At 39.3% G+C, this 27345-nt stretch overlaps 2 protein-coding genes across 4 annotated transcripts in view; one reads left to right on the top strand and one right to left on the bottom strand.

Annotated features, from left to right (window-relative positions):
• The window catches only part of CC2D2A (coiled-coil and C2 domain containing 2A), a 58213-nt gene extending 39019 nt beyond the window's left edge, over positions 1-19194 (top strand). Inside the window, exons 22-35 of one of the 2 annotated variants that reach the window (XM_082759020.1) lie at positions 911-1016; positions 2450-2559; positions 2681-2777; positions 4039-4137; positions 7198-7374; positions 9557-9577; positions 10649-10852; positions 11318-11407; positions 12730-12843; positions 14019-14153; positions 15953-16075; positions 16721-16779; positions 17259-17436; positions 18353-19194. In XM_082759020.1, coding sequence (XP_082615146.1) covers positions 911-1016; positions 2450-2559; positions 2681-2777; positions 4039-4137; positions 7198-7374; positions 9557-9577; positions 10649-10852; positions 11318-11407; positions 12730-12843; positions 14019-14153; positions 15953-16075; positions 16721-16779; positions 17259-17436; positions 18353-18541 — 1702 coding nt within the window. In that variant the 3' untranslated portion in view covers positions 18542-19194. The remainder of the gene's footprint in view (positions 1-910; positions 1017-2449; positions 2560-2680; positions 2778-4038; positions 4138-7197; positions 7375-9556; positions 9578-10648; positions 10853-11317; positions 11408-12729; positions 12844-14018; positions 14154-15952; positions 16076-16720; positions 16780-17258; positions 17437-18352) is intronic. The other variant, XM_082759021.1, reaches the window with a different exon arrangement.
• A 1553-nt stretch (positions 19195-20747) lies between these two features.
• FBXL5 (F-box and leucine rich repeat protein 5) overlaps positions 20748-27345 on the bottom strand; it is a 35737-nt gene continuing 29139 nt past the window's right edge. Inside the window, exon 11 of one of the 2 annotated variants that reach the window (XM_082759023.1) lies at positions 20748-21401. In XM_082759023.1, coding sequence (XP_082615149.1) covers positions 21325-21401 — 77 coding nt within the window. In that variant the 3' untranslated portion in view covers positions 20748-21324. The remainder of the gene's footprint in view (positions 21402-27345) is intronic. The other variant, XM_082759022.1, reaches the window with a different exon arrangement.

Here is a 27345-nt window from a genome sequence, read left to right as displayed (position 1 = left end):
CTGTGCTGCATGATGCTGTGTCCTGAGCAGTCTGGTGCACTTTCATAAGTGGTGTATTGCAGCAGCATTCTCGCTCTTGCTCTTCCAAAATGAATATACATTACATTTAAATCAGAGATATCTTCATCCTGCTAGGATCTTCTGCTTGTTTTAGTTATTGTTTAAATGAAAAAGAAAAAGTTCTATTGGATTTTTGTAAATAAGCTCAAATGGAGAAAGAAGCAATTCATATAAGAAATATGTTGACAGGAAGGAAAAGATGAGAATTTGAATTTACTGTCAGTAGAACAAAAATAGCTGAAAACCCTCCCAATATTTTGGATAATCTGATATCTTATTTTGAGCTGCTTTTTCTGTGAATAGTTTTCCTTTTATAATATCTACCGTTGCTTAGTACTGAAAAAGTTATTTGGAAACATTATAAAAATAAGCATATTTATCATTTATTTTATTTCACTGATGAGTTGCTGACAGTGTAAACTTCATGTGGGTTTAATTTTGTCAGAGAGGCTTTGCCTAGATACCATGAAGTCTACACAGTTCATGAATTCTTTGGGGATTCATCTCCTTAAACTGAAAAGGCTGTGTCTCAATAGATTGTCCAGGGGAAGTTTTAAAAAAATAAATAAAATAAAAATATGGGGTCTATAAATTCTTCAGAAGGAAGAACCTCAAGGCACACAGCACTTTTGCAATGAAGCTTACAAGATCAATACACTTGCTACCCCACTCTCACATGTTTTTTCTTGTTATTTGACTGAGAAGTTATCCTTCCTAGGTTAAAGTCATAATATAAAGATACCAGAAGCGTTTTGAGAACTTTGTGTGGTTAATGTATGATGTGAAGGATTCATATTTGATAATAGGTTCTCTGTCTTTTCATGATGATGTTGTCTGTTTCTTCTCATAGCAAACCTCAACAGCCATCCAAATCTTCAAGGTCATTTAACGAGATGTTTGCAGCCTCTCCATCAGCCCAGAGCCCAACCGATAGCGCAGATTGGGCATTTGACCAGGTATGTTGTAAAACTCATGAAAATTATAGCAATCATTTGTTAACATGAAATAATGAGCATTCTCCCTTTTCACATACATGTCAGAAAGATATCTTACTAGTAACATTAGCTTGCCCACTCCTGGATCTCCAAAATGATAGTTGAGCTGCAAAAGATTCAGAGAAGGATGATAAAGATGTCAGAAATCTAGACTGGCTACTGCACAGTGAAAAATGTTTGGACTTTTCTGCCAAAATGGCAGTCACTGGGAGTAAGGGAGAAGGAAGAATATGATAGAGAAACATAAAACAATGAGTGATATGGATAACAGTTGACTGTTCACTGGTTTGTTCAGTAGTATGAGGGGTCATCAAACTAAGCTCGTAGAAGCTAGGTTCAAAAAAGAAGCTTGTAATTCTTGATATGGCAGTTCCTATGTGCTCAGAGAAGTTGCCTGTATGTATTGTGGACAAAATTGATTTGCTTGCATTGAAGTGGACATTGAACAATTATTTGGAAGAATGATCTATTGGGAGTTGTCAAATAGAAAAATTGTTACAGGCTTAGGAAAGTCCCTCCGTCTGAAGACAGCTGAAGCCTGAAAGAGTAACAGGAGAAAATATAGGCACCTGCTGCTGTGTTCTTACTCTTCTGTATGACTGTTCGTGGCCATTTTCACAGTCTGAATTTTGGGCCTTGTGTTCTCTGTCTAAACCAGCAGAGCCTTTCTTATGACTGATACTGAAACTACATTTGCTTGCTATTGAAAACTAAGTTCAGCATCCTTCTGAATGAAGATGGAAATCCACTGGGTTTGGGTTTTTGTTTGTTCTGGGTATTTTTGTGTGGTGGTGGTGTATGGAAGGGTTGTTTATTTGTTTAGGATTTCCTTCAAAATTATAGCTCCTTGAAATGTAGAAATGGTTCTGACATGAGCATTTGAATGCTAATGAAATGCTCTGTTAATGCATTTTTAATTACGTTAGGGGTTTGCTGTGTCTAGTAAAAGTTGATTATCTGCAATAGAGACCATTTTCAGAGACAGCCAGGGCTGTGGCAGTAGGATTCTTGGATTACAGATAAGAGAATACAAGGGCACTAGTGACTGGATCACCTGTTTCCATTTCCTTCTTTGATTAGTTAGCCAGGAGTTTTTACAGACTTGGGGGGAAAATGTGGCTTTCCTACTGTATACAATATATGACATATTCTGGGTACACATCACCTTTTTGAAATGTTAACACACAAAACAAAAAAGCTTTTTAAATGCTTAGAGAAGCTTGGAAAGTGCAATATTTGAGCTATATTAAAAGTGTTTGTCTGGACTGGACCAGTGTGACCTTCACGAAGCATATGCTTATTTTCTTTAAATACATGAAAATATGCAATTTAGTATGTTCTGATGAGGCATTTTATAGAGGCCTGTTTTCTTTCTTTTGATATCTTTTTTACAGGTTTTAGTCCGTCCTTTTGTAGAAGTTTCTTTTCAGCGAACAGTCTGCCGGACAACAACAGCAGAAGGTCCAAACCCCAACTGGAATGAGGAACTTGAGCTTCCATTTAGGTATAGCAATACGAAACCAAATTATTTCTGAGTAGTAAGAAATCAGTTTGAGGATACAGATCTATTCAATTTCCCCGGTTCTATTCAAATCACAGTTTTTTGTGTTTATTCAAAATTTCAGAGCTCCTAATGGTGACTACAGCACCCACAGTTTGCAGTCAGTGAAGGATGAAGTGTTCATTAATGTTTTTGATGAAGTACTTCATGATGTTACAGAGGTGAGTTCATAACTGAAAGTCAGTGTGCTTTACAGAATATTGTGAACTTTTTGAAATTGTCAGAGTAAGACTTCTCAGTGTAATAGTTGTCCTGGTTTTGGCTCACCCTCCTGAGCCTCTCTTTTCTCTACCTTGTCATTTGTTATGTCTAGTCAATATTGCAATACTGTTGCAAAAAAAGGAGCAGTCTTTACAATGTTAACCTTTGTTTGTACAAATTAAGGTTGTAGTATATAGTCTGCTACTAGAGTTCAACATGTCTATGTAATCTTTTACTGATATTTAATGATACTTGAGGTAATAAAATTGAGAGGCAACACATGAATAGTAGTCTGAATTCTACTCCTAAACTTAATCAGCTTCTTTTTCTTTTTTTTTTTTTTTTTTTTTGCACTAAATTCCAGGTGACTTATCCCAGTTCCTGTATTCTTTTATTAACCTTTTTATGCTCTGTCTTACCCTGTTTTACAAGCTGTTTGGTGAAAAGTAGGCTCTTTGTGTTGGCATAAGTCCTTTCCCTGTTCAAGTCAATGAACGCTTTCCCAGTTAACTCAGTATGTATAAAAATAGCAGCCCTCAGTGTTTACTAATAAAAAAATAAAAATATAAAAATAAAAAGTATTTACTTTTTTTTTTTTTTTTTACCAAAAAGTAAATAATGCACACATTTCATTGAGAACAGAATTCTGCCCTCAGAACTGAAATGGTATTTGATGAAGCAAAAAGAAGAAAAAAGGCACAGTGTTGAAACTCAGATGTCACTCAAGCATTTGGAGAAGTCTTCTGGTTTTTAAGCTTGTAGGCTGATCATGCTAGATTTGGAAATCACTGAGGCAATACATGTGAAAACAACGCTTCCATTCCACAGCTATTAGATTTTCATACAATTTTACCTTCAAAGGCTTTTTTGAAATTCGAGTAAAACATTTTATGAGAAGACGAGCACTTAATTTACTTAGTCTGGGAAGACTCCTGTAGATTCTTTGTCAGATTTTTGAGATCTCCATCACAAGTCATACAGGACTTGCACCCTGAAATGCAAGCTCATCATGTCAAGGACCATGACATTTTTGTTCAGCATCTGGTGTTCTTGAAAAGCATGCAGAATAATTGTCATAGTAGTAATTGAATTTACATTTAGAGTAAGTTAAATGATAAAAATCCTGTATTGTTTTAATAATTGTCTTCATGAAACCGTTGATTGAATTTAAATAAAATGAAATTGTCTTACAAATTCTTATGTTGGCCAACTTCTTAATAGGATGATTGTGACAGAAGAAGTGGTATCCACACTTGTGTTGAGAGACGCTGGCTGGGATGTGTTAAAATTCCATTTACTACCATATATTTTCAAGCAAAGGTAAGCATCAATAACTTGGAGGATATCTCCTAAAATAAAAGATGGAAAGTGGGAAGGAATTAGGGTTAGGGTAGTCAGATTTAATTATGTTCTCTGTACTTCTCAGTCTATTTTTATGGAACTGACTAAAAATATCTTTGAAAGTGTTGTCCTTTGTCACATTTGGTGTGTATTTGTTAGTAAGTTCGTTCAGCATTTCAAAGGGAGAAAAGATAGACAAGCATACTTGTGCACTAATAACACAGCCTGGTTTCCTTCAGTAATGAAGTTAACACAGATTCTTTATGTGGTTTTGACAGTGGCTTTTGAGATTTCTGATACTGCATTGCTTAGATAGTTGTTAAAGAAATTTGACCTGACTCTTTTTTCAGACGTCTGATGAATCACCATGTTTTCACCTTTGCCTTTCCCAGTCCCTTCTTTCCTCTGTATTTAGAATACTTCAAGAGAAGCTTTCTTCAGGAGATATCAGCACTTAGTCATGGGAGTGTTAGGATAACATGCATTTCTTCATAGAGGACAGGCTTTTTTTAATTATTTTATTTGTCCAGCCACCCATCCTGAACTTAGATTAAAGCAGCTAATTTTTCACATCAATAGCCTTTTTGTTTCATAATCCTGCTTCAGAATTCTTGTTCTGCAGGGCAGTTGCTTTCATGTGTAGATCAAGCTGTCATGCCACAAGTCTCAGTTGCTTACTTCATGAAGATTCTGGCATCAGTTACATACCTAATGACAGAGATTAGTTTGCTATATGGACAACTTGTCAGAACTATAAAGGCTTTAAAACATCTTGTGAGCCTCTTGGATTCTTTGGGTAGAGGGGTCTCAATTCAATCTTGGAGTTCAAAGGGGTTTTCTTGGGCCATCCTCTTGCAAGGCATAACAGAACATAACTGTCATAGGATTCAAGAAAGCGTGGCATTCTTCTCATTGCTGACAAGTTTTGGACAGTGCATATCTAAGTAGTGTTTGTCCACTTCCTTCTGTTAGATCACTAATAATATGCTTTCATCAACTTGTGAGGCAAATCAATGAGTATGTGTGCTTGAGGGTTGTGCTGCCCTGTAGAAAGAATGAAGTTCTCATTGACTTAAAGAAAAGGTAAGTAGTAAGAACTTCCAGCCTCCTTTTCATAAGGCTTGGGACATCCTGTGCAAACAATGTCATTTAACGTGACCGCTATTGTTATAGGTCAACAAACAGGAAAGAACAAGATCCTTTACTCTTCTCAGGAAAATGTTCTATACCAAATGGATGAAGTTCACCTGAGAAGTGTGTCTACTCACAGCCCTGACAGACTTAGACATTTTTACAGACTGCATACCAATATGTAGTGAAAGACAACCCATAATCCATCTTTGACTGACAATAATGGTACTTCTTGTTGTGTCAGCCTTTCCGTTGTAGGACCAGACTAGCTCCAGGATTGCTGTCAGATGCACTCCTGACTCTCTTTTGGAGGAGGTGTTACTGGTTGAGAGTCCTGAGGCACAGTGTGAATGGCTACACAGATCTTCTCAGCATTGTTTCCACATGAGCAGGATTTCTTACTGAAGTTGAAAAAGTGTGATCAGTCCCACAGTTATATCAAGGTGCCTCTAGCAATTAAATTGCAGTGGCCAATGAAGCATTTCTTCATCCTGTTCTGCTATATTGCAGCAGAAATTGTGTGATTTATTTAGTCTTCTCCTCATGAAAACTTAATTTTGCTCTTAAATGTTTGATGAGCCAGCCCAGTGAGTCATCTCTTCGTCTTCATCAGGAAGATGTCCTTCCTGTCAGCAGTCATCCTGTCCAGGAGGATGGAAGACTCAGGTCTTTATGGCCAATTCTTCATATACAGCATAACCTAAACAGCATTAAATTTTACCTAAAGCCATATCTGAATTCTGCCCAAATCAGGTTAATCTTCTTGCTTTTCTTTCAGAGCTGTGTACTTTTTGAGTCTTGTTCTAGCAAGTGGAGGGCATGCCATCTCTTTTCTGATATGACCTTTCAGGAAGAGCTTTCTCCTGCTTGTGGTGACAGAAGGAGGTGCAAAGGGATGATGAGTCTGCCAGAGCTCTCTTCCATGGAGAAGCTGGCTGAATGGGCCTGGTTCCGATTGCACTCAAGAAACATCAGCAGTTTCTACATGGAAGGTGCTCCAGCATCTCACAGATACATCCTGCTCAGAGGCAAAGGCACATTGGTGTGATGCTGCCTTCAGAAGGGTTGTCCTGCAACCTGTATTTTGCCATTTTGTCACGTTTTCCAGGTCAATAGTGCCATGTGGAGATTGCTGCTTAGTCTTACCAACAGTCTGAAAATACACAGAGAAAAGCACTTGAAGCTGAAAAATTGCATGCCTGTCAGTCTTCTTTGAGAACAGTTTACAGCCATGTTCATTCATACCTTATTGTCCACTATTTCCCCACTCAGCAGCTTTGAAAGACTTAAAGAATGAGGATTGCAGTACAGAGACCAGATGTTGACTCCTCCTCATCAATATATGTATTAGCTGTTGGTGAGGAAGGAGCTTGTGGATAAGTGTTTCTTGTGGGTAGTGCAGTATGACAGTACACATTATCCTTCCTGTATGGTGTTAGTCTTAAAAAAAAATAAAAATAAAATAAAAATAAAGTAAAAAATTGCATGTTTTATTTCTTTTAAAGTACTTGTTCCACGGGGAGTTCTGGGGTGTGTATGCATAAAATAATGCATATTTCAAAGCAAAACTGTGAAAGGCTGGCAGTCTTTTTCTCTAAGAACTAGGGTGTATGATTTCCATTACATTGAATATTAACGCCCATAATAAGCAAAAGAGACTGAAATCAAATAGTAACTAATACCTTTGACAACGAAATGTCTCATGGGTTCCCCGCAGGCAATAAGTACGTCACGTACTCTTGTATTACTGTTCTGGAGCTCAGAATAATACAGAAAGCGAAGGAATAAAGTACCTGAATACCAATACCAAACGTATCTGAGAAGGAAGTCTTGCTTTTATGAGAATTGTTTCATTGGTGTTTTTTTTATCATAGACAGTTGATATGTGTGGGCTACTGTGTGTTGTAGATTGATGGTACATTCAAGGTGGATATTCCTCCAGTGCTGCTTGGCTACAGCAAAGAGAAGAACCTGGGAATGGAGAGAGGTTACGATTCTGTGCGCAATCTGAGCGAGGGCTCCTATATAACACTGTTCATTACCATTGAGCCGCAGCTCGTTCCTGGAGAGTCTGTCAGAGAAAAGGTAACTACCAGTAATTAATCATGTTCTTGCTGTTTGTTTCCCGTGGTGCAGTTCCTGAGATGCATACAAATACTTGGGCTTACTGCACTGAAGGACACAAATACAAGTACTGAAGGGCATTAATAACATCCTGAGTGTTCCACTTCACATTATGTAGCTCAGTTCAATTGAACTAGATTCACCATTAAGTGAGATGGACACTTAATGCTCGAAAAATAATTTCTGCCAGGTATCTAGTTCTAAGGTTAGTACAAAGCAAATTTGTATTTAATGCCTATGAGCATATCATTTTCTCATTTACTTCTGTAAACAATGAAGTGTTCATTTGAGTATTTGTGAACAGAGGAAAAAAGAAGCTGGCAGGTGCATCCACAGTATTCTTGCCTTTATGTTTACAGTGTTCAAATATAGCATTCATTATTTAGTGCTTTGTGCATGTCTCCAGATCTTGAAGATAATTACTTCTAAGCAGCAACTGTTATTTTTTTTCAATTATTTTACTAAACCAGAAGCGCCTTGCACTAACAGCAATGTATAGTTAAAATGAATACGCCACTTGCCATTTTATGTCACATTTTGCAGTGATTTTGAGATCTACTCAGTAAGGATGTTTTTCATGCACAAACAGCAGCAGTTGTTTTTGCAGATCAGTGCTACATTGGTCATTTGGAAATTACCCAGTCATATGGGTGGGTTTTTCTGCTCTTATGCAATACTGTGGGAGTTTTTACAACTGAGTACTGTTGAAAACAAAGAAAATGAGCAGTGTGGATTCATGGATGTCTTTTAAAGTTAATTAGTTTGAATGATAAGATTATCACTAGGGTTTTAAGTAACAAAAACGCATATAACAGCCTTTGAAGCATCTTTAGTAGACAAGACATTATTCAAGAGGTTCACGACCTTCACATACAATACTTAGTTGCTAGGAAAAAAAATGTACTGAACTTGAAAGGAAACAGACATGTACTGGAAGACCAGTCATAGAAATTCAAACAAGGGGAAGATTCCTGTGAAGTGTTATGGACTGGATGTTGCGAAACTTGACTTCTTTAAACAATGAACAAATATTCAGGTATTTTTTTAGATGCAATTTGATGCTTGGTTACCAAAATGTTATGTATTGTATTAATGCTTAGTAAAGTTATGCAGTTTGGTAGCTATATTTAGAATTGAACAGTTTGGTAGGGGAAAAAAAAAGTGTATTTTATTAAAGTCATAGATCTTATTTTATTCATAAGTCATAGATCTGTCATAAGTTCTATTTCACTTGAAATACAACAGGAGTAGGTAGCTGCCCCTTACCAAAATTCAGACATAAAGAACTAGAAAGAGACCAAAGTGTTTTCCATTCTGAAGATGCAGGAAAGAATCATAGTGCAGTAAATCACAATATGGGAAATGAGTCCTCTTCTAAGTAGCACGAAATACTGCATACCAAAGCTGAACTGGAACAAAGCATGCATTGTCACTGAAGTACCTTAAAAGTAAAACCAAAAATGAGGAAAATCTTACTGAGGTAGGAAAACTATTGGTACAGACGATTCCTCATATAAAATTTGAGGAACAGTGAAAAAACAGTTGGGGTGAGTTCATCAGTAGGAGTTTTGCCTGATTCTCGTTCTCTTTACATTAGAGATTTTTCTGTATCTTCTAGAAATTATACTTAGCAGCAGATGATTTGTTTACCTTCGATACTAAGACAAACCAAGTTATTGTTTTAGTAAACACTGTATAGGATTTTCAAATAATCACTTTTTCAAATCAATATAAATTGAAAGCAAAATAGAATTTCATATTAGAAGTTCAGTAAAGCAGAACCAAATTAATTAAGAGGCTGTCCTATTTTAGGTGGTATCTCTAAGGAGATCTGTACTAAAGTGGCAAGTGCTTGTGTTCTAACCTTGGCTGAAAAGTAATAACTCTATGCTGCACTTCCCCAAGTGTAGCATAAATACTTATTGTAGAAATTGATCAACATAAAATGACAAAAAAATTAACTAAATTTTTTTTTCTGTCCTTTTTTCCTATTCCTAGCCAGTCCTGCTGTAGCGAAGTGATTTGAAATATTTGTGTACTGTTTCAGGATGCTAAGCGTAATTTTATTTTAATGTTACAATATCTTTTTTTCTTTATCTATTTTTCCTCTCTTTCATCCTGTCCTTCCTGAATCTCTATATAGATGAATGAAATGCTTAAGAAGGTAAAATATTAATAAAGCTAACTGAGAGATTCTTGTTGTTCCATGTTTTAAGATTTAGCTTGGTTCAGCAATCTTTTTGCACTTTATGCTTTTTGACTAACATCATACTTGTTTATTTCTCCATAATATTTGCAGTGAATTATTACAACAAAATTTAAAAAGTGCCAGAGGCTTCGTATTTCAGCCATTAATTGTGGTTAAGAAGAGTCACCATTATGAGTGTTCTCTTCTGACTTGGAGGTCTAGCTACAAGGTGCTGCCATTCTATCTCTGGTTACTTCAAGAAGAAGGATTACAAATGATGAAGTGGTTTAGTTTGAAATAAGTGTTATGAAGTATGAGCTTTAATTCTCAGCACCACTAGAATTACAGGAGGGATTCTAAGTAGATGCAAATTACTTTGATCCTAAGACCTTTAAAGGATGACATCTTAGGTGACAGAGGAGCAAATAATTTTCATTCCTACATAACGTATGCTTTTCAGTCCGAGATTTGCATCTGGAAAAGCTCATCTAAAAGCTTTAAAATTTTAGAGAAGTCTGAAAAATAAGAACCCACTGAAAAAATGTCTTGGACCTTCTCTGCAAATATTTTGGCATTGTACGGGGTTGTCCCAGTAATGTTTATATAAACATTGCTGGGATTTTGTGCATAACCTCGATTGTGGTTTTAATGGAGTGAGTGTTACATGAGTAGCGTGTAGGATTACTCTTTTGGTACCTAACCATAATTGTTCACCTTTGATTTAATGTGTGATGTTACACAGGCATCCCTGCACTTTGTTTGGCATAGCTTTCACTACATTTTTAGTGCTTTAATAAAGCCAACTATAGATACAGGTCACCGTGTGCATTCATAAGTAAATCTAATTGCCTGCTTTTCCATTACCCTGAGCTTTTATTACCTTGAGCCAAAGTACATAATGCAAGGAAAGTGCAAAGGGCTATTAGGAAGGAATTTTACACTCCTTTTATGCTTCAGCAAATGGCGAAATAAGGCCAAACATAGTAAAGACTTAACCCTAAATTATAAATAAAGCTATTTTTATATAAGTTCTACTGTCTTTTGAAGTTTGATACCCAGGAAGATGAGAAATTGCTCCAGGCAGCAGAAAAGTATGAAGCTGAATGTACATCAAAGTTTCCAAGCCGCCAGTGCCTAACAACCGTAATTGACCTCAATGGGAAAACAGTTTTTATTACCAGATATGTCAAACCTCTGAACCCACCACAGGAGCTCCTTGATGCCTGCCCTGATAGCTCTCAGACAACGGCAGTAAGTACTTAAAAAAGATAACGAAGTTTCTGGGATGTAGATTTCGGAATGTGTGTTCATGCATGTGCACGTAGGCATGTAACATTTTATGTGTTTGCTGTATAGCTATGCTTTGTTTATTTAAGGAGATATGAAATAAAGTGGTAGTGACTATGTGTGATACACAATAAGTGAACCCTTAGTGATGCTGGAAAAGGGTATTTGTCCTCTCTGGAAAAATAAGTGTCTTTTGATAGCCAATACTCATTAATATAAAGTTATATCAAGCCTCGTGAGAGTAAATTGTATCAGTCTGTGGTGTAAGTTCTAAAACGAGCTAGCTGCTGCTATAACAGGGTTAGTCAGTGTTTTGTCATTGGTGTCTTGGAAACAGCACTGTGCTGCAAGTCTAGTATAATAATGCCTTCATTATATGCCTGTGTAGAGAACTGAAGGGATGACTGGCTATATTTTGTTTCCTTGCAGGAATTGGTGGCTCGATATGTTGCTTTGATTCCTTTTTTACCAGATAGTGTGTCATTTGCTGGAATTTGTGATTTGTGGAGTACATCAGATGTAAGTAATGTATTAAATGTGAGGGGTTTTTTATCTTCTTGTATATGATGCAACATCCAGCCAGCCCCTGCTTTTGGTGAGAGTTCAGATTAGATGAGCTCTTGAGGTCCTTTCCAACCTGAATTATTCTGTGATTCTATTATTGCGAGGACTGTTTTTTTTTTTTTTGTAAGTCATTTATTTCAAAAAATGCAAAATTCCTTTATCAGAGGACAACCAGTGCTTGAAAAAAGTTGCTCATAGTAATATGAGCCAAAACTTTTATCGTTGATAGGTTGCAATTGAGCCTAAGAATACTGAGGCCTTGAAACTTTTCCCATTTTTTTCAGTTACAAAACAATCCAAAATAGCTAGTCATGCACAAGTGGCAGAATGCTGACTGATGGAGACTTTAAAACTACACTTAAAATTGATCACTGTAAGAAACCACAGAAAAACACTGCTTGTAATTGTCAGCAGTAATGGGAGATGTCGCATTCTGCCTGGTGCGAATACGATCCATGGAATAGGAGCAGGTATCAGGTTAATCCCAGATGATGATTGCACCATCTCGGAGCCTTTGTGCACGCTGTGGTGCAACCAGCAGGCAGCTCAGCACCACGCAGCTGTTCGCTCGCTCCCCCTCAGTGGGATGGGAGAGAATCGTAAAAGGTAAACATGTGAGAACTGGTGGGTGAGATAAAGACAGCTTAATGAGGGGGGGGAAAGAAAGAATAAGAAGCGGGGCTGGAGGGGAAGATACGTATTGCTATTTCTTACCACCAGCCAACTGATGCCCCTGAGCAGTGGCTGCCTCCTCCCCAGTTTTATGGTATGGGACCACACCACATGTTGTAGGACATCGCTTTGGGCAGCCTGGGCCAGCTGTCCTGGCTGTGTCCCCTCCCAGCTCCTGGTGCACCCCCAGCCTCCTTACACCCAGGGCAGTATCAGAAGCTGAAAAGTCCTTGGCTGCGTGTAAGCACTGCTCTGCAACAACAAAAACATCGGTGTATTATCAGCAGTATTCTCACTAAATCCAAAACACGGCACCATACCAGCTACAAGGAAGAAAATAAGCTCTATTCCAGCACAGTGGAAAAATCAGAATAACTCAAAAAAACGTGGTTCTTAGGGAAAAATCTCAGATCTACTTCATGGATTTTCACAGCATTCATTCTTGCTATGTGCTTTCTGCATGTTGAAGCAGTGCCTAATAAACAATAAAGGTCAGTTACAAAGATCCAAGAGGATTCTTTTGCTTCAGAAGTGTTAGAAAATATTATTAAATGTTAGAAATGGAAACTTTTTACTAATGCAAACTTTTTTTGTCCCTCAATTAGCAATTTCTTGATCTTCTGGCGGGAGATGAGGAAGAACATGCCGTGCTCTTGTGTAATTATTTCCTTGGTATGGGGAAAAAAGCCTGGCTTATCATTGGGAATGCTATTCCTGAGGTAAGAGGATTTTTTCTTTTGGTCTGAATATCGACTTTCATTCTCTGAAGTCTTTGGTTCCTATCAGTGGTACAGTATAAGTATAGTATAAGTCTTTGGTTCCTATGAGTTACAAAATATGTGTAAGCCTTGATTGGACTTGGGCATGTATAAATGGGGTGTCCTGGAAACAGGTCATGGGGAAAGTCCATTCTTAGCCTGTGGCAGCATTAGGGTGGGATTGGCACAAGTTGAGAGGTGGCAGGGGAGGGTTGGAGGCTTGCTGAAGCAAGTAAATTCTCTGTCCAGTTGATGGCAAAGCTACAAGAGTAATGCATTGCTGTAGGCTACTGTGTGAGCCCCCTGTAGCAGTAATCTGGCTAAGAACTAAACCTTTGAGACTCTTTTGCCCATTAGGAGATGCTTTTATTTTTTCCTCATTAAAGCACTTGTATTTCCAAGTAATCAGTGCTGCTGTTTTGAGAGGGTAAGACTGTTTATAATGCAAATTTTCACCATTAGCATCTCCAATTAACAAGCACTTGGGAAAGTTTTGCTGAAGAGAATTTCAGTAAAAACCCCTGTCAAGACTAATTTCCTTAACACGTTCTCAGACAGTGCAGCCGCAGCAGCAGGCACTCGGTTACGCGCCTTCCACTCCACAGCTGATGGTGGGGGTGGTCCTTAACAATGCATTCAGCTTCTTCATGCTGTGAGGAGAAAGATTATTTGTTAAAGTACCTGGAGAACAGGGGGGATAACACGTTGAAGAGAAGTTTAGGGATTTCCCAGCAATCTTTTTATGTTCTGTGTGTCTGAGGGAAGGCTGATGGATGAGCCAGGTGTGCTGCCTAGATGGCAGTCACCAGGTAGCACACGCTGATACTGAGGTGGCAAATGTTAAACATTCCTGTGTATGGACTTTAACATCAGCTCTTGGCTGAACTAAGAGGACTTTCAGGGTCTGTGTTTAAAAATGGCTCAAAGCTGCATGTCTACCATGTCTCTGCCACAGAAGAACACACATTATTAGGTAAGCATTAGGTGACTGAATTGTAATGAACCTGTACATTCTTCCAGTTTTCCAAAAATGTACTACTAATCTCAATACTAAAAATGCAAAATTCCAAACAATATAATGTCTACTGTCATTGAAGCCCATTTTAAAACATCTTTCTCCTATTTTTTCTTTATAGGGACAGACTGCATACGTATTAACTTTGGAGCAAAGTCAGTATATAATTTGGAATCCCAGCACTGGAAGTTTTTACAGGCAGTATGATACTTTTTGCCCGCTACAAAATGTGTACTGCCTCATCAGCTGTGATAACGTAAGTGTGCCTGGGCTTTTCATATTTCTGTACTCATGAAAGTTCATAATTTAACATTTTTCTTGGCCTTTTGCATCACTTGTTCATCAGTTTAACTACATTTATGCAGTCATGTTATTAATGATTCTATTCAAGCTTAGTTAGGTTTTTCAGCCATTTTAATTAAATACATATAGAAAGATTTTACCTTTTTCTTAAATCATGATTTAGGTAGATCATGACATCTGTCCATAGAAAATTCGTTACTGTGTTTTAGTTACCAAAAGCGTGTTGAAGCTAACGGGGTTTTACTTTCCATCTTGGATAGCCTGTGTTCAGTTTACCACTGCTTAGCTGAGGGGCAGTAAGTCAGCAAAGCTAATGGTTTCCAGCTGAAATGTAATTTAAAAATGAAAAAGTAAAGCATACCAGGAGTCATTTGGATTGCATACATGAGGGTGGGTACAGCCCTCAGTGGTCCAACATGCCTAACACAGAGCTGGCACTACAAGGTCTAACAACTGTATTGATACTCTGCCTGGCATCAAGCCTTCCTGTCTATTTTTTGTCTAAGTTACGAGTAATACTAGTGCATGTTCATGGTGCATTATTTCTTGTGTGACTGGGAACACTCTGGGAGAGAGCAGTGGGGGAGAGAAGGCAGCAGGAATTGCTGCTCAGCTCAGGGAAGGTGAACCAAAGGTTGCAGAATGACACAGGGCTCAGCCTGCGTTGGAAGGGACAGAAACCCCAGGGCACTTTGCTGCCAGTGTCACTCCCTGGGTTGGCTGAAAGCTGACACTCGCAGGGACAGCAGAGAGGTGAGATGTGCAAAACTCTCAGACTGAGGAAACATAACACAAGCTTTAAAAAAAAAAAAAAAAAACTTTTTTATTTGAATTGAAACTAGAGGATTTTAAAAGCTTGCTTGTCAGGTTTTTGAAACTGTTATAAGAAAACAGTGAGTCAGGTTTCCGTTACATACTAAAATATAGTAAATGCTTGTTTTTATTTCTGTATCAAAAACATACCTGGAGAGGTCCTTTGAAGTGTTATGCATTGTATGTGTGTTTTGTTGTGTTGATTTGTTTTATCTTCTGTGGTTTAATTCTAAACACAATGAATTTGGAAGAAAATTTAACATTTAATATTTAATTTTGAAAGTGTCAGTTCATTCTCTCATTGAAAGTGTTTTGGAGCTTGGTGAAGTTGGTTTGTTAATATTTAGTACTAAACCTGAAGTAGGTTTGTTAATATTTAGTAGTGAAGTGGCTGCACAACCTACTTAAATTCTGCATCATAAGCTTGAAATGCCCATGGTGCTGGGGTGCAGGAGGCTACCAGCAACCCCAGCCACAGCTGCATGGTGCTGTTGGAAGAACTTCATCAGAATTCAGCAGAGACTTGTGTGGTAATCCAAAGGAGTGGGATTGCAGCTCAGGGCAGGAGAAACTGCCTGTATTGTAACGCAGCATCGTGCGGTGCTGGAGTGATGGTGAAGGCAGAAAAATTGCCATGGTGGGCAGTGGGTTCAGTTCAGCAGGAAAAGGTGCCAGCTGCAGACAGTAATTGTGGCATACACTGATTGCTGCACATACTTAAAAGCATAAAACATGATAGCCCAACAACCTCCCTTTTGGTGCAAGAATGCAAAAATGGCCTAGGTTAGCTGTAATGCTACAGGAGTGCCTTGATTCACATGGCTGCGTACTGGTAATTGGCGTAGATGGAGGTCCAGGTTCTGTAGTATTTTATTGCCATGTAAGTAAAATGTATTTATAACTTCGTTTATATGTTAAAATGAACTTGCTTTCTTACAGATTTGGTTTAATATCCAAGAGCACGACTCCCCAGTAAGGATAAGTTTTGATATCAGCAAACCAAAACTTTGGAAGCCGTTCTTCTCAAGAAGCTTGCCATACCCCGGTCTCAGCAGTGTTCAGGTACTCACATATATATATATATATATATATATATAATCAATTTAAGGGGTTGAGAGATCACTGACCTAGTAGAGAGGAACAGCGACTAAGTTCTTTGGACTATCTAATGTAGTATTAAGTAGGATTACATATATTTCTGTAATAGGCCTGGTTTTAAAAACCTTCCCAGACATGCCTTAAAAAAAAAAAATAGATCAGGAATACTGAAAAGTACTTGTTTTTTTATACAGAACGATGCACATCCATGGTCCTCTGAGTATCTGTTTAAGATCTCAGGACAATGGTGAAGTACTTGGGACAAATCTTTAATGCAGCCATCTCCAAAAATCAGCTAGACATTATAAAGAAAATATCAACTTTTGTCTTACAGCTAGAAAGGTGGCATTTCAAGCTGTGCATATTCTTAGTAAACAAGTAGGAAATCCTCTACAGTTAATCAAATTTGTAGACAACAGTTGTAGCTTACTAAAAAAAAAAGGCCAACCAACAAAAAACCAGCAGCATTACACACAAAGATCTACCTAATCTTTTTAGCGTAATTATGATTTTTTGTATACTACCAAAGTAGTAATGCCTGCAGTTATATTGCTGTATAGCTAGAAGAGATCATGCTTTTTAATATGGAAATGTTTTGCTTAATTCTAGCCTGAAGAATTAGTGTATCAACATTCAGACAAGACTGCTGCAGTGGAACTACAGGGCAGGTAATTCTATCGCTAAAACAAATGCTGTCAACATGAAAAGATTGCTCACTACAGGGGGAGCACTTTCTTGTGTTTTTCCAGTGTATTCTTATCTATGGTCCCAAAACACGCCTTGAATGCTAGGAATTGAGAACAGCCTAAACCAGAACTGGTAGTTTGAAGAATCTTTGTTTCTAACAGTTCCTTCTGTGAGACAATCTCTAACTGATCAAGCATGGCTGTATGGTTTTCTAGTAAGCCAAAACAGTGTTGGGGTCAAGGGGGCTGAGTGAATGTAAACTTAAAAAGTATGTGCAAACCCCTGGCCTTCCATTGGTACTGAATGTGCAGACAATATAGCTACATCGGCATTGATTTTGTGCTTTTAGGTATGGTGAGTTTCACTGAGGTCATTTATGTTCCCTATAAGCTGTGATAAGAAGTGGGTTGAGGGAGATCAGGTCAGAAGCCCATTAAATATTGGATGTACTATATTGCAGGATTGAAAAAATACTAAAAGAAAAGATTATGGAATGGAGACCCAGGCACCTAACTCGCTGGAACCGATACTGTACCTCTACCCTGCGTAACTTCCTGCCCCTGCTGGAACAAAACCAAGGCAAAGATGTAGAAGATGACCATCAGGCAGAGCTGCAAAAACAGCTTGGAGACTACAGGGTAAAGTTTTTAACATAAATGGCTTGTGCTGTGACGGTAGTGAGTGGAAATAGTAGTGAGCTGGAGGGACCTTTAAGTCACACACACGTTTTTAGTATCATCCCCACTGGCATAGAACTGTATGCCTTCTGCCCCCCAAAAGTCAAGGTAAATCTTATACCAATGTTGAACCCCTGTAATGTTTACAGGGTGAAGTAGCAATGGTCTGTTCCAGTTCATGTGAAAGTGTTGGAGATGGATATAAACACAAGTGTAATCTCCTGTTGTGGAGGTAGTGACTGGTGGGGTACAGCAGTACTATAAGAACAATATACCCCACTTAGCTTTCAACAGAAAGTTTGACACTTTAACAGCAGCTGCTCATGGGCTGACTGGGACATTCGCTCTCAGGTCTTGTCATTAAGAGCATGGCCAGCAGTGTACCCAGGCATTCTTCCTCAAGGCTGTTTTCAAAATTAAATCCTTCTGCCCTTCATGTAAAACATACATAGCAATGATACTACACCCAAATAGGGCAATCTTCATAAGGAGTTGAGATTCCAGTTTCTATTGGACCTGAAATGTATTTATGGACAGGTTACATCCACCTCAACTCCCCAGATAACACAGAGAGGAGAACACAATGAATTGCAACTACATAAGTGTAGAAAGGCTGCAAGATTATGCTCTAAGTGTTCAATAATATACTTTTTTTTTTTTCCTAGTGGATTTCTAAACATCCTCACTTGGAACTTAACCCAAACTAATGAGAAAAATGGCAGAAACCTACCTGAAGGGAAAGGGGGCTATTGCATTGCATCTCCTCAGGTCATCAGTGGAGATGAAGTTACAGGCACAATAAAACATTAAGATGCATTTATTGAGCTGCCTTTATCTTTCCTTCTTGCCGTGTTTTTTTCTTTCCTTCTTTTCCCAGGTCTCTGGATTTCCTATTCACATGCCTTTTTCTGAAGTCAGACCTTTAGTAGAAGCTGTACACAGCACTGGAGTTCACACCATTGATGTCTCCAATGTTGAATTTGCTCTAGCCGTGTATATTCATCCTTACCCCCAAAGTGTTCTCTCTGTGTGGATTTACGTTGCTTCACTTGTACGGAATAGGTAGCACAGAATTTTCTCAATACCTCAAGGAAGTTGCTGGTGTAGGAGAAAGCTTTCTCACACTGCTGATGTGAGCTATCTCACATAGCTCAAAAACTGAGGGAGAACCTCATTTTTAGTAACTGCAAATGCATTAGCTGTAATAAGTTACCTTCAGTGGTTGTAGACTGGATACAGCAGAAGAGGAGACAACACTATAAAATTCTAGCAGCTGTTATTTTTGTACAGTATTTTATAGCTCCCAGAGGGATGTTCTACTTTTAAAAGCATTATAAATGCACACCTGTAGTGACCAGGTTAAAAGCATAGAGTTTGTTCTTAGTTTGAGGTGAAATCTGGTTCCCGGAATTATGCCTTAAAGACTGACTTTTCAACTTTCCAGTTGCTCTGGTTTATCAACAGCCCTTCTTCCTCTTTAAAGAGGCTGTCACTCAGACAGTCACAGTCATGCAAAATAGTTAGTTTGTTAGTACCCAAGTTCCTGCATAAAGACCTTGAATACACTTCAGGTACCAAAGAGCTACCATTGAAGACCTTTTATTTTTTTAAAGGCTATGTTACTTTGTATTTCAGGTCTGTATCACACCAGGAGCCTTTAGACATTTTCTTTATAGATTCAACACTATGTATGTAATAAATACTTATACCAAAAACTTAAATGAGCTTTCACTTATTTTATGTAAGAATTTGATTAAATCACTTTGGAGTGTGAAATCTTTAAGCAAGTAATCATGCTAGATGATGATTCAAAAACTGGTTTACTATAAAATCAAACTAGCTCATTAATATGTAAGTAGTGGTGTTAACTGTTAATACTGATGTCATCTTCTGCAGATACCTTGCTAATTTAAGTTTAAGTAATAGTGATGTGATTATTTTTTTTTAATATATATATATATTTCACTAGAACATATATCAAAGTTCAGGCTCTTAAGCTTCACTCAAAGGAGATTCACTCCATCTAATAAATGCTAGACAAAACCTTTGGTTTAGTGCCAGGGGTTGCCACAGGTATAATCAGCACTCCCCTCTATAATCAACAAAACAGCACCTCTACAGAACTGTTATGAAGCGACAAGTAACTGCACTGTTATTACATGATGTGTTGCTCAACATTGACATCTCACAAGGCCACCATCCTTTCAGGGAGGAGTAGAAAAGAACATGGTATAAATAAACATTTTTCTGCAGCTCATTCAACCCTCTATCAGTCTACACAGAAAATTGTTTCTACTAGCAAGGAGATGAAACTCTGCTGCACCTCCTGAGGAACAAGAGTTCTGGAACAAGACAAATGCAAGAAAAAAGCCCACTACCAACCTTGTTACTGCTTTCGTCTTGCCTTAGCCAGCACTGCATGAGTGGCCACATATAAATAACCTAAACACTGGGCACCAAAGTAAATTTAATGCAGCTCACTTGAAGCAACAATTACTATAAACAACAGTATTCTTTCATACATCTCTTGTAGGCTTCCAACTGAGCATTACGCATCCTTCCTCGATCCTGTGTTCAGATTTTGACCATGAACAACCAAATCTGCGCTAATATAAATTCAAGAGTTTCCCATTTTCCTTACCTTGTCAGTATTGGTGGGAACAAGAAAATGCTCTCAAACCCTGCAAGAGTTGGTAGCCAAGCTGGTAATCAACAAACTACAAGTTATCTCCAGCTAAGCCTACAAGCTCACTCCCTCCACTCAAGAAGCTTGAAAGCAACATACACCATGACTGCTGTCCTCTGAAATAAATCTTAACATAAAGAATATATCTAAGTGGTAAAACTGGTAAAAATTACTAGTTTGACTTAACAGCCTAGAAAACTAGGCAGGGTGGGGTAAAACATGCCTGACTTCTACAAGGCTGCCAGCTACACCCCTTCACTCACCTGAGAGAAAACCCTACAGCCACAACACTTGGAGCATGCGACCACCAAGTCCCCCACTCCCCATGGGCTGCAGTGCTGCCTCCCTTTTGCGATGGTCTCCTCGCCCACTGCCCACTTTTGCAGTCAGCACCATCATTCGTTCCCCTGGAAGCTGCTCCAAAATACATCTTAACGCAGTCATTGAGTTGTTGAGGGAAGGGAAATACACCATACATGGGAGATTCTGCCACCACCATACAACCCCCACTGAACCTCTGCAGCCTGCTGGTATTGTACACAGATACAAGCTGTGTACACCTTACAAGCATATATATACATACTCAACTGCTACAGCAAGCTTTGTTGGTGGGAATGTTTTATTTGAGTACATCTTTCAAGCCCAAATACAAAACCAAATGCAAAAGGAAGGTGGGAATTACCCTAATTTTGCCAGATAAAGAACTTGGGGTGAGAGGAAAGGGGGAGAAACAAGGCTCCTAAAGATGTCTTACTGTTACCCAAATGCAAACAATACATTTGAAATTACCTGCAGAGCTTTATATTGTACTTATGGATTAAAAACAAAAAAACATCCACTTAACGCAAAATAATCCAGTAAAGTATATTTAAGTGCCAAACTTGGAAGAAAGTGGCATTAAAAAAAATCTGAATGTTTTCCCATCTTCCCAAATTAAGTAAGATAAAACCCAACACCCTTCAAACCAGATGAGATTTTGTGAGATTGTTACAACACTGTACAGTACACTCATAATTAAGATGTTGAAGTCGTGGGGAGGGTCAGGCTAGTATAACAAATCTCACTCCAAGGATTGTTAACACAAGATGCGGACTGTAAGTAAAGTGCATGAAAGGAAGCCTGCTCAGCTAAATGAAGTAGACTGAAAGATCAGAAGTCAGCGGTCATTCGCCAGAGCGGCAGCAGGCCCGAAAACCACACTGCAAATTCTGGCATCCACTGGCGGTTTCAGCATGAGGACCTGCACAAAAACAGAACAAATGTGAAAAGAAGAAAATAGGCCGCTTAGGTGCAGAATTATGAATTACCAGGTTAGAAGAAAGTGTCTTTTTTTAAACACAAAGCTTCATTCAGCACTGTGAAAGTCTGAAAGGCTGCTGGTAACGTCACTGTATTAACACCTCACTTCAAACAGCTATTTTGAGAGGTTTTGTGTTTTTTTGATAGTTTTGTCCCATGAATGTAACATTCAAAATGACACAGATGTAGGATAAGCAACACTAAATCAGCAAGATTTAAAAAGCTCTCACAGCTACCTTTCACAACCGAGGTGTATTTTCACAATGCACACTTATGTCCCATTTTCCAAATTTAGAGGATGACATCACGGTATTACCAAAAAAGCCACAAGCTCTAAATTTATTTCTATTTATGTAGAAACAATTCTTAGCCTGTAAAGTGTTTTTTCCAGGAACATTTCATAGTTGGCTGGACCTCCTGTACTCTGACTGGAAATCCAGTCTGAAAAGAAAAGCACCTTTACTATCCCTACAATTACCCGAAACTGTAAGGCTAAAAAGGAGACATCCAAAACAGAAAGCTGTGAGGCACAGACAGTACAAACCAATGCTGTGGTTCTACCCACCTCCACTTACCTTCACATTGTTATCCCTTTCAATTGAAATGTTAAAGTGATCATAAGACAAGAAACTACTGGATTTATTAGTACAGGATTTTATTTCCTGCAGCCACAGGCCTGCTTCAGAGACACAAACATTTACATTAGGTTGGCCGAGCTCTGGCACCCAATGTAACTCAGCAGCACACTTTCAGTTGCCCACAGCAAGCTGGTCAGGAGCTAACCAGGACAAGCCATCTTTTTCCCTTTGTACTTCAAGTAAATCGGAGACTATTGAAGGTGTTTTTAATACATTTAGAAAAGATTACCAAAACAATGTAATGAGTAAGGGCACCATGCTACGTCTGGCTTGATTTTCCCCCTTGAGTAGTAGCTTGAAGTCATAATTCAATTAATTCCCCAGGACTTTCTCTCTGGAAATCAGTTTTTTTGCTTCGTGCTGCATACCGGTGAGCAATATTCTCCAAGATAATTAAATTAACATGCATGAGACTGAATAAAACAAACCTGAAGCTATAATGGAGGACAATGGTTACAATATGCAAATCAGCAATGTCTTCATTTGGTGAAAGACTTATTTTCCCTTTCAAGTCTTTTTATTCACCTGAGCTACATTTCGCTCTTCCACATCGCTTACGAACTAGAGTTCGAAACTTTTGTTTGAAAGCTTCTTCCACAGTCCTTCAAATAGGAGACTTAGTGCTTCTGAAAAGGTGGTTTAGCACACCGCAGAGCACGTTGTGGGCAGCAGCACTTCCCAAGCCGTGGCTGAATCTCCTCACCCCTGCCACAGCTAAGCAGCGCATCAGCAGTCCTGAAGCAACTCCCACTTCTAGGAACAACGCTCGTGACAAAACTTACAGAACCACAACTTCCCAAGGCACAGCATCACTCACTATACTTCTAATAATGCTTTCCATCACTTCATTGCTCACCTCAAGAATGCTCTCCTCGTGCTAGTAACTGAACAGAAGAGCTGGCCAGCAGTCCATCCAACCCAGCGCCAACTTGGCACTGCCAACAGCAAGTGTTGTCCAGGGCAGTCACAGAAGCCCCTGTACAGACCTTTCCCATTGCCCACAGCATTCAGTACTGGGTTACGAGATGTTGAAGCTCATTTCCTTCAGTATTTGTTTATGGCTCTCAGTGCAGGAATTTGTTTAACCCCATTTTAATGCTTTGATACAAACTGCTTTCACAGTTCCCCACAGGACCAAGTTCTAGAAATTCACTGCATCGTGCATCTGTTTTAAATCAACCACCTACTCATTGTAACAATTGTCGCTGAGCTGCAGTACTGCAGAGTTCAGTAAGCTGCTGCACGTTCACGTCATCCACTGCCTTCACAGACCTTCATCTCCCTTTCAGCCTTCTCATTCATGGACTGAAGTGTTCTGAAGTGTTCCAGCCTTTCAAGCATCTCCCTGCAAGACTGCTCCATCCCCTAACTCTTCTTAGTAGACCTCTTCCACATTGTCTGAAACTCCAGTCCCTACACTTTACCAGACAGGAAGATCAACACTGCATGCAGCAGCTCCAAGTGTGGGTGCCCCGAGGCTTCCAGGAACAAGCAGCGACACCCTCTATCTTGTTCTCAACACCCCTGTGATCTCACAGAGTTGAAAACATCGTTGGCTCTTCTGGCTGCTGCTGCAAACAGGAAAGATCTCAGAATTAGCGCTGACAGCTCTCTGCAATCATCGTCCAGTTGCAGCTGCCGGCTCTGAATTCAGTTCCATGCAATCAGTTTGATTACTGCACTGCTCCCAGACATACGGCCACACATAAAGCTCTACCGAAGATCTCAGGAAGTCCTTGTGGAAATCTTCAGCACCAGCATCAATATTAGAGGCAGCTCAGTACCATTCGAAACTTGGAAGTAATTCCATTTCTCGCACCAAATGACCAAAGTGCTGAACAGAACTTACCCAGCACAGAGCTCCTGGGGGCAAGGGAGAGGCATTGGCTCCCAGATCCTGTCCAGTGACCATTAAGCCTTACCCCTTCTTCCTGTCCTTTCAGTCTTCAAGTTTATGATTTTAAGACTGCTTTAAGAACATTGAAACTTGTAAGTAAACTGCATCATCTCAAAAATTTACGATCTCCTAAATTATTAGGCACTGACTTACAAGTTACATTAACCACATCACAGTGAAAGCTTCCTCCTGTGCTGCATTTCCTGTCCCACATCTAAACCTCCTGACAACTCTGCATTTCCTTTAGAGCCTCTAACAAAGAGCTCTGACGAAACAATGCTCGGGTTTCAAAGCACAGCTGAGATCTGCTGCTTTGTGTTGCTTCTGAGCACATCCAGGCAATTCCTGTAGTTTGAAGATATTTCTGCTTATTAATAATATTTACTACCTTCTTGCAATAACTGTTTTAACAGCAAGTCTGTTTGGTTAAGACTGTCATTTCATTCTTAGGTTTTGAAAGGTTAATCGATCTCCTCCATCACTGGTCATGCATCTCCTCTGTAGGTATCCCAGTCCTCCTTAGCTTGTTCTTTTTGCATTTGACACAGACAGCAACATTCGCTACCTTTCCTTTTGGCAGTCACGGGACCATTTTTGTTCTCCTAACGGTGTTACATCTGACTGTCCTTACAACTCTTTGACTTCCCAATTTCTGTTTTCTCCACTTTTTGCTGCTGACCTCAGACTGGACTCTGTTTTCAAACAGTCTCTATTTAAAGAGGCCGTTAAATGAGAGGAAATGCCAGAAAATATTATCTTTTTTTAGACTCCACATTCAAGGGCTCCCATTCATTCCACCTCGCTGAAGCACCAGGTTAAGCAATACAGAGACCGTAACAAGGGAGCTGCATACAGTCCAGTGAGTGCCATCATCTTTTTAGGTCCTACAGCAGGGCTGACGTTTTCAGAAGGGCCCCTCTTGTTCTCCTGACAGCTCAGTGCTGGCAGTGAAGTGGGTTCAGTGAGTGTTGGGGTCGTTCACCTGGGGAAGCAGAGTTAATCGGATTCTCATCTAACCTGCCGCAGGCTGCGCTGCTGGCTTGGTTACCTCTAAACTGGATTACGGTAATGCTCTTTAAATCTAGTTCTGATTACTCAGGCACTTCAGGTGACCCACAGGAGAGGTCTGCTTACTCCTGCTGAACAGCTCCAAGGTTTTCAAATATTAATACAACCATGGCTGGCAATCTAAGCAAGGAGCACAGCTATTTGATAACTCCATTAGTTTTTGTTTCACTAATACACGTAACAGATCTCCCAGAGGCAGTTAAGCATTTCACCCATGCCAACCAAGACCAGGACCATGATGAAAGAGCCCCCTCAGCCCGGTACACCTGCCTGCTGCCACCATGTCCCTTTAGCCACTTGTTCAAGCTCTCACCTGTGGCAGCAGAAATACGCGTGGATATACAGCAAAACGGATCCCCAACCCATCTGAGATGAAAAAAGCCTTCAGCTCCCCCAGTTGTTGGTTTGGTTTATCAAGTAGGAACAGAAAGGCTAACACCGACACCAGGAAGGACAGCAGGGAAGGAAGGACTGCTCATTTTCATAGCCACCACTGTGAAGGCACAGCCCAAAGCAAGGAAAATGAGTTGTAAAGGTTGAGGATTCCAGCTCAGCGAGAGGCTCCTTCACTCCCAACAGCACATACCACATTGGATGGCCACATAGCAAAAGCAGCACTTTACAGGGGAATTACAAAGAAGTGATCAAATTAAGCACTGCCTTTGAAAACATGTAAAGCCAACATTCATTTCAAATCTCTGTTTGAGTGTTACCCTCTATTAACCTTTGATGAAGTTAACCAAGACACTCTCATAAAGAGTGGCTGTTGTGTATCTGGAGAACCTAGGGAGAGTCCAAACCCTTAAAGCAACAAGGTGCTCCCATATAAATCTGCACACGGGAGTCCATACTCTAACCAAAAATTTCAAAGTTCTCAACTCCATTGCTGGAAGACAGATCAAACCGTGAACAATGAGTTCCCAACCTCAGAAGAAAAGAGTGAAGCAGGATCACAACTTCATTTTATTAATGCCCTATTCCTTTAGTTACCGCACCTGAGGACTACTCTTAAAAAAATAAAAATCTAGAAATTGAATTGATACTAAAAAGCTGCGAAGATGTGCTGCTCCAGGAAGCAGGGAGCCTGGAGCTGTCTGTATTGCAGGACTTTAAACTGGCAGTGCAGTAAGGAGACTGAGCACAGTTGGACTAAGCTGCCTGTGGGGAAATACCTGTTGCAACTTAAGTTTGTAACTCTTAAGAATTTAGTTTAATGTTTAAACTTTAAAAAGTTTAAACTTTAAACTTTCTTACTGAGTTTAGTGTTCTTCCATCAAATGTTTCAGCCATTGCACAAGACCAGCAACTAGGAGGGGAGTATACCAGAGCTATCACCTGCAGCTGAGGGTTGCCTAACTCAAGCCTGCAGTGCAGGGCAAAGCAGGCAGAGATTTGGAACTAAGCATTACTACGCAAACCAAGAACTGGACTCATACTAACAATAAACAAACAGAAAATGAATTTGGAGGTGTGTGCAGGTTTGTGGGCTCAGATACCATCTGTAGCATGTTATTGCTTTACTACAGCTGTGACTGACCCAACTTGAACATCTGAAAGTCACCAACATGCCTACCAAACAAGTCCAGCCAGATCTCCACAAAGAATATCCAGTGAAGCCACGCACGTTAGGCTCTGGGTTTATACAACAAGAAATCTGAACACAGGCTGTAGGTGAAGGTAAAGCCCTTCTATGTCAAAGACAACAAAATGGTATGTTTATTAAATCAAAGACTGCTAAATTCCATGCTGTTGGCTCCATTTATGTTCCGCAAGACTGACGGTTTTCCAACATGATCCCAGAATATGCTTTCCCGAAAACAATCCCTGATAAGCTGGTGGGCAAAGAAAATTATGCAATTATTCTCCACATCCTTACAAATCTTTTACAGCACTTAATAATACAATCTATGTATGAGCAAAGAAATGTAAACAGCTTCAGATATGGGTTGATATAAATAAAATGGCTTTTACTTTCCCTACAGATAACTTTAGATACTTCACATAATATAGAAATTGTTCAAGGAGAATCCTTTTGTCGACAGAGGAGAACAAGGCATTTGTTTAGCACTATCACCATGAGGCCTGGGTGAAAATACACAGAACGGTATCCTGATAAAGCTGCAAAGAATTCAGTTATGAAAGGGTATTTCCCACTTCCAAATTTTGCTAGGACACCTCTAAGTTTTTATTGGCTTTCATAAAAAAAAAAAAAAAAAATGCTACTTCTCAACAGATACAGGAAGTTGGACCATTACATCCTCTCTCTCCTGTTGACTTCTCTC

Source organism: Aythya marila (genome assembly GCF_965140915.1).
Source record: "Aythya marila genome assembly, chromosome: 4".
Taxonomy (NCBI): domain Eukaryota; kingdom Metazoa; phylum Chordata; class Aves; order Anseriformes; family Anatidae; genus Aythya; species Aythya marila.
Note: the sequence above shows the minus strand (reverse complement) of the source record. Positions and strands in the feature narration are given on the sequence as shown.